The 8,252-nt window shown below is 31.3% G+C and overlaps 1 protein-coding gene across 1 annotated transcript; it reads left to right on the forward strand.

The window, feature by feature from the left end:
- The first annotated feature begins 3,944 nt into the window (after positions 1-3,944).
- LOC139884789 (uncharacterized) lies at positions 3,945-6,504 on the forward strand. The gene is made up of 9 exons (XM_071868771.1): positions 3,945-4,043; positions 4,796-4,857; positions 5,069-5,123; positions 5,302-5,400; positions 5,486-5,572; positions 5,674-5,790; positions 5,916-6,008; positions 6,190-6,220; positions 6,320-6,504. The coding sequence occupies exons 1-9, from the start codon at positions 3,945-3,947 to the stop codon at positions 6,502-6,504; spliced, it is 828 nt and encodes a 275-aa protein (XP_071724872.1).
- The last annotated feature ends 1,748 nt before the right edge of the window (positions 6,505-8,252 follow it).

Consider the following 8,252-nt stretch of genomic DNA (forward strand, 5'->3'; position numbering starts at 1 on the left):
ATTACCATTGTACAAATGGTACAATGGTGTCATTCATGAATAAAATATTATTACTATTTTACAAATGTTATAATAGTGTCAATCGTGAATGTCAACAATGTTGGGGCATTGGAGAAACAAATGACATTACTATTGTGCAAATGATACAATGGTGTTAATCACGAGCAAAATATCAATACTATTGTACAAATGGTGTCAATCTTGAATCTAAAAAATGTGTGGAATTTGAGAAAAAAATGACATTACTATTGTGCAAATGGTACAATGGTGAGTATCATCAATGTCAATAATGTGTGAGATAAGAGCAAATAATTTACATTACCATTGTACAAATGGTACAATGGTGTAAATCGTGAATAAAATATCATTATTGTTGTACAACTGGTACAATGGTGTCAATCGTGAATGTCAATAATGTGTGGGATTAGACAAAAAAATTATATTACCATTGTACAAATGGTACAATGGTGTCAATCAAGAATAAAATATTATTACTATTGTACAAATGGTATAATGGTGTCAATCGTGAATGTCAACAATATTGGGGCAGTGGAGAAAAAAATCACATTACTATTGTGCAAATGATACAATGGTGTCAATCACGAGTAAAATATCAATACTATTGTACAAATGGTGCAATGGTGTCAATCTTGAATCTCAATAATTTGTGGGATTGGAGAAAAAAATGACATTACTATTGTACAAATGGTACAATGGTGACTATCGTGAATGTCGATAATGTGTGACAGAAGACTAGATAATTGACATTACCATTGTACAAATGGTACAATGGTGTAAATCGTGAATAAAATATCATTACTGTTGTACAACTGGTACAATAGTGTCAATCGTGAATGTCAATAATGTGTATGATTGGGTAAAAATTGGCATTACTATTGTAAAAATGGTATAATGGTGGCACTCACGAACAAATATCATTACTATTGAACCAATGGTACTATTGTGTCAATCGTGAATGTCAATAATGTTTGAAATGACATTACTATTGTACAAATGATACGATGGTGTCAATCGCGAGGAAAATATCAATACTATTGTACAAATGGTACAATGGTGTCAACCTTGAATGTCAATATTGTGTAGGATTGGAGAAAAGAATGGCATTACCATTGTACAAATGGTACAATGATGTGTATCGTGAATGTCAATAGTGTGTGGGATTGGACAAAAAAATTGATATTACCATTATACAAATGGTACAATGGTGTCAATCATGAATAATATATTATTACTATTGTACAAATGGTATAATGGTTCCAATCGTGAATGTTAACAATGTTGGGGCATTGGAGAGAAAAATGACATTACTATTGTGCAAATGATACAATGGTATCAATCACGAGTAAAATATCAATACCATTGTACAAATGGTGCAACCATGTCAATCTTGAATCTCAATATTATTTAGGATTGGAGAAAATAATGACATTACTATTGTACAAATGTACAATGGTGACTATCTTGAATGACAATAATGTGTGGGATTGGAGAAAAAAATTTGACATTACCATTATACAAATTGTAGATTGGTGTCAATCGTGAAAAAAATATTTTTACTATTGTACAAATGATACAATGGTGTCAATCAAAAATGTCAATAATGTGTGGGATTGGGGAAATAATGTCATTACTGTTGTAAAAATGATACGATTGTGTCTATCGTGAATGTTAATAATGTGTCGGGTTTGAGAAATAAATTGATTTTACTATTGTACAAAGGGTACCATGGTGTCTATTACGAGTAAAATATCATTACTGTTGTACAAATGGTACAATGGTGTCAATCGTGAATCTCAATAATGTTGGGGAATTGGAGAAAAAAATGACAATATTATTATACAAATGATACAATGGTGTCAATCGTGAATAAAATCACATTACTATTGTACAAATGGTACAATGATGTCAATCGTGATTAAAATATTATTACTACTGTACAAATCGTAAAATGGTGTCAATCATTAATGTTTATGATGTATGGGGATTGGAGAAAAAAAATGACATTACTATTATACAAATGATACAATGGTGTTAATGGTGAATTTCAATAATGGGTGGAATTGTAGAAAAAAATAGACATTACTATTTTACAAATGGCACAATGGTCTCAATCGTGAATAAAATATCATGATTTTGTACAATTCGTATAATTATTTTGATCAGCTTCGATAGAACCGAAAATATCCAAAAATCTAAAATTTTCTTAGCCAAAATTGACAATTTAACGAATCTACCGAACTTATACGATATAATCTATTTCCTTTCCTCAGCCCTTATCTTATCCAAGGTTGTCAAGAATGCAGTTCATGGCACGAAACCGTGACATGTCGTGGGAACATAGATTACACGGTGTAATTACACAGTTTAAATTTTTTTTCTTATTATATTATTTATATTTTATAATCTAATATTATAAATACCAACTGTACAACCAAACATAACATTTGTAATTACAACGTAATTACATAGTATTAACCAAACAGCGTAAAAAATATTATTTCATCCGTAATTGCACGGATACATAATTACACCCTAGTAATTACATAGTCGTGTAATTACACGTTGACTTCCAAACAGATCCTTAATGGCAAGACTCAAATCAAACCAAAAAAAATCTTGAAGTTTACTTTTTAAATTTTGTTTTAAAAGCTTTTCAACCCGAAATGACGTCATTTTGGTTAAAAAAAAATCGAAAATCTAAAAAATTTGGTTTGAAGAATGTAGTTTCGGATACGTTCTATGTTCCCGCACGATGTATACCGTTCATACAAAAATCGTTCCTACCAACGTTCATGTACGTTTTGTTTCTAAGAAACGTAGGAACTTACGTTATTAACAACTTTGATCTTATCTATATATACTTCCGGCCATTTTTCAGAATCTAATGAGGCATTAATTAAGCAAACATGGTCATTGAGAGATGCAAACTTGTATAAGTTTCTATGAAATTTCCTATTCTGGATTTATTTCTTTGTCCGATTTCGCACATTTTAGTCTTTTGATGTGAAATTAAATATGACAACCTATAATAGCAACTTTGCCAATACTATAAGTGTCTTCTAGCTTCAACTATCAGACAACAAACAGGAAATCTCCATCATTGGACCTGGAATAAGAAACATATGCATAATTGATTTGATTAAATTTCGCACTCAATAATGTAAAGGGTTTTTTTTTTAATATGTATTACACAAAAATCTATCCAACCAAAAGTCGCTCCCTCAAAGACTCGAATCTATGACCTTTCGAATGAATAAATGGTTTAACCAATGAGTAACGTTCTGATTGGCATATAAAACTTCTTTTTATTCTAGTCATTAAAACTTCTAAATATAAACCTAGTTCATAAATCAAGATTTTATTTTGTTTGTTGACGAACTTAAAAATAATTATTAGTCTATCAGGATAGTGGCCTAATGATTCGTCGATTTATTCCTTTAGGAGGTTAGGATCGACTCATGAGAGCCACGGTGGAGATTTAAGGAAAGAATTTGTGTTATAAAAAAATAAAAAATCATATCCATTATCAAGCAGTTAACTCAAAGAACCATCCCAATGTTCAGATAAATGGGCCAACAGGCCCAATATAGAAAAGGCTAATAGTTTTCCTTTTCCATTGACGTTAACTGCTAACTAACAACAAAACTTAATCCAATTACAGTAAACTAAACCTTCAAAACTCAAAATTTTGTCGTGTCTAAACTCCCAGAACACAATTTAGATTGGAAGCTCACTGAGAACGTTACAGCTTTAGAGAGAGAGAGATTGAGGGATCCATTGAATGTCTTCATAGAAAGGTGGGAGGAGGTTGGTGAAGCCAAAAGCCTTGCTGATTTGAGAATCTTCAAAAAGCTCGCTTGTTGGCAAAGCAATCAGACGAGAGGATTCTAGGTTGAGGTGGTGATTAATTGGTTGTTTATCTAATGGCTTCTTTAACATGGGGCTCTGCGCTTAGGATATCGCTCCTCATCCTCCTCGCTGGAGCTGTTCTATTTGCGTGTTATACACTTCCTGTTGAACAGGTGCCAGTTTTTTCTTTTCCTCTCATCTGGGTGGGAAGATTGATATGTGATCGAGTTTGTTTTGGAAATTTTGGGGTTTCTTTGGTATTGGGATTCGATTAATTTGTTGGGAAAAAATTGTAGGGGATCGGATTGTATCTCTTCAAATTCAAATGTGTTTCTGTCTGGATCCTGCTTGATCGTTTTATGAGCTAAATTTGAAAGTCTGGTGACGGATTTTATTTATTTGTTGTTCAATACGCAAGAGCAATTTAGAAAAGTTGATATTTTTCCATCCGGGCATCTCTTTCAATATGTAATCTTTGCGAATGGTGTTCCTTTTTCTTTTATTCTTTTGCTGACATGTTTGAGCTTTGTTAAATATGGTGACATATACTCTTCCCATTCATTTTATTATTTTTTTGGGGGAAATTTTACAATGTTGATGTTTTATCTTCCAATCAATTGTATATCAGTATATCTAATAATATGCAATGGAATTGGTTCTGATTGTCTGCTTGGCCGCAAGGAACTTTCATTATCATGTTAATGAGGGAATGCAGCTATAGGTCAATTTATAGGTTGCAATTTTATAGAGATGACAGTTATATTATGTGCCTTTCTATTTGATAATATATGGCAGTGTAGAAGCATTGCCCATTTATTTAGCTCCATCTTTTTCCTAGTATTGCAGCAATAAGCCAATAATACTTTCACATTTGTTTCCCATCTTATGCTTCTCCTCTACTAATGAAGCTAATTGCCTCATGCAGATTTTGAAGGACTTTTTGGTATGGGTTGAAAAGGATCTCGGGCCTTGGGGACCCCTTGTATTGTAAGCAACCATCTTTATTTAGAATAAAACGATATAAGTGTCCATGCAAATGCCTTCGTGACTTGGTTATTCGAAAATCCATATATATGCAAACGAATAAGTTTTGATGCTGTTAACATCTATCACAAGCATTGAAAATGTTTGCTAGAATTATTTTTATGGATATTATACTCCTTTTTCTTTCAATGTCATTTATTTTGTTTATGTACAGAGCTGCAGCATACATTCCTCTGACAGTTTTAGCGGTTCCAGCATCAGTGCTAACTGTAAGCCCTTGGTTCCTTTTTATTGCCTGACTAGTGTGAATAAATAATCTCTACAACCTTGTAATATTAGGGCTTTGTTTTTAAAATAAATGCAACTCTAAATAACATAAGCTATGATTCATTCAACAAAATCTGCGAGATGCAAATTTATGTAAAATTGCTGGTCTCTTTATTCCAGCTTGGTGGGGGTTATCTCTTTGGGTTGCCAGTGGCCGTTGTTGCTGATTCCATTGGAGCAACTGTTGGAGCAGGGGCAGCATTCCTTCTTGGCAGAACAGTTAATCGTCTGAACTTTTATAGTATTCTATTTTTGGATCTCACTGTTTTTAATTGCTACTTAATGTTTTTATATCCTTGTCCAGATTGGAAAACCATTTGTTGTTTCCAGGCTGAAAGATTACCCAAAATTCCGTTCAGTTGCCATCGCTATTAACAAATCTGGATTTAAGGTTTTTGACTTTTACATTCCTATATGTCAGAAAGTCGCAACCTTTTTCTATTAGTCGTATCTCTCTATATAAAAGCTAGCTTCTATAATCTCATTGGACAGATTGTTTTGCTGCTTCGGCTAGTACCATTGCTGCCATTTAATATTATGAACTACCTCCTGTCTGTAACTCCTGTTCCAGTGGGGGAATACATGTTGGCTTCTTGGATAGGAATGATGGTACAACTCTTTGCCTGAACATTTATTTCTCAAGGATTGTTTTGAACATGTTCGCTTGCCACAAATTATTCATTATTGTCTATGATCTAACTGACATCCAATCTAATCCATGTTTTCCATTACAGCCAATAACAATCACATTAGTTTATGTGGGGACAACACTCAAGGATCTTTCTGATGTCACTCATGGATGGGGTGAAATTTCAAAAACACGCTTGGTAAGTCATGCGATCTCTTACTGTCAGATTTTGTACAACACATTTGCTTGCTTGCTGTATGCATCAATTCTAGTTTATGAAATGTGATCTCTGTTTTATTTCATCAAGAATAAGATTAGAAATACAAATTACTAGTAGATTTTTTTTATATTGCATTGCTGACCCATGTTTCCTCATGCAGACATTTCTCCTTCTCGGTCTTGTTATATCTGGTAAGTTATGTCAAGTATCTGAATGACTCAAAATAGTTATGTATTTTCTTCAATTTGTTAATTGTGATTGTCTAAAAATTACTTTTCTGGCCTATGCAGTGATCTTAATAATCTGTGTTACCAGAGTTGCCAAGACTGCTTTGGACAAGGCTTTGGCTGAAAACGAGGAGATAGACGTGCTTGAATCCTCACCGGAGCTACTCTGCGTGGTTGAACCCTCTGAGGATATCAACCAGCCTTTGTTAATCAAGATAGACTCCTCCGAAGACGATCATGCAAAATGAATTTTACTAATGGGTAAATGCAGCATTTGCCATGCCGATAGTTTGTATGTACAGTTGAATTATTTTACAAATGTAACCGTTAGACAAGAGATCGTAAATGCTGACTTGCCATTGAAACCGAAATCTTCATGGCTTAGAGAAGTAAATCTATGTGGTTGTCATTTGTAAATATTTTCTTTCATTTTGGAGATCATTAACATTATGTTTTTGTTATTGCAACAGATGAAATTCCTGTTGTGTTCATCTTTAAACATCATTTTAACTTAAATAACAGAACAACTACATGCATAATTAAATTTTTCAAGCGTAATAATATAACGCAAGAGTAAATTGACATCGAGAGAAACATTTAAGTACAAAGTAAGCAACCAAAACGTGACAATGGCAAATTACCCAACAGAACGACTGTTTGTTTATTACAGACATGGAATACAAAATAAATAATCAACAGACTGTTGATTAGTAAAATTAAACCCTTGAAACACACAAACGCTGACAACAATTTTGAAAGAGTTTTAAGTACTCATCCCGTCTTTAAATATATGTCTTTTAGACTTTTTATTTTGTCTCAAAATAGCGATTTTTATACTTAATTTATATCAAAATATGTTAAATTTTTTCTTTTCCATAATCACATTATTCTCTATATCAATAGCTTAAAAAATATGTATTGAGAGACGGAGAGAATATCGTAATACTCAAATTACTTAAGTTTAAGTTTGAGATTTGCACCACCATTCATCCCATTCCTATAACATTTCTGCAAAAACAGCTGACAAATGGAGAAAGAGGACTATAACGAAACCGTATATCGAAATGAAAACAACAAGGCAGTTGCATTGTGTTTCTATGATTGAATCCTCATCCGTTTAAAAGCTTCTCAAAATCTCAACACTAAGACAGGAAGTTGCGAATGTGTTAAATTCTTTTTTTTTTTTTTTTTTAAGTAAAACAGAAGTAAAAAGGATATGAATTGAGAACCCTTATGAGGAAATTGACGAAATTGATATTTAATAAATATTTAATTAATATCTTATTTTATATAGATAATATGAAGATTTTTAATTTTAAATTTGTTCTAATTGCAAATTTAATTGCAAATTTTATTGTCAAATCAACATCCGACACATGTCATTTTATTAACGAATAATAATTTGACATATGTATTTTAGAACTTTGAGTTTAATTAGGTTTCAAGTTACAATTTTAAGTTAATAATATTATTTTTTTTCCTATTCTAATTAGGAAATCAAAAATGGATAATAACATAATGATTCGTAATAAAATTCTACCAATCACTTTTTTCTAATATAATAATTTTATTCCTAATCAATTTTTTATCTATTATTAAAAAATCTTAATAAAATTATAATACACTATATTCTTTTTCTAATTTTCTTATTAAATAATTTTTCCTAATTAAAATTCATTATATTATTTTTTTTATTCCTAATTAAAACGGACATATCTTCTTTTTTCCTATTCAAATAGGCATATTATTAAGAAAATTATTCCTAATCAAATTATAATATATATTATTTTTTTAATTTCTTTATTAATTCCTAATAAAAAGCCACTATATTTTTTTTTCTTATTCTTAATTAAAACAGACATATCTTATTTTTCAAACAATTAATAATTTTTCCTAATTAAAATTCATTTATTCATTTTCCATATTCCTAAAAGCTATATCTTCTTTTTTCCTATTCAAACGGACATATTATTAAAAATATTATTCTTAATCAAAG

This window comes from Rutidosis leptorrhynchoides, unplaced genomic scaffold (genome assembly GCF_046630445.1).
Source record: "Rutidosis leptorrhynchoides isolate AG116_Rl617_1_P2 unplaced genomic scaffold, CSIRO_AGI_Rlap_v1 contig600, whole genome shotgun sequence".
Classification (NCBI taxonomy): Eukaryota; Viridiplantae; Streptophyta; class Magnoliopsida; order Asterales; family Asteraceae; genus Rutidosis; species Rutidosis leptorrhynchoides.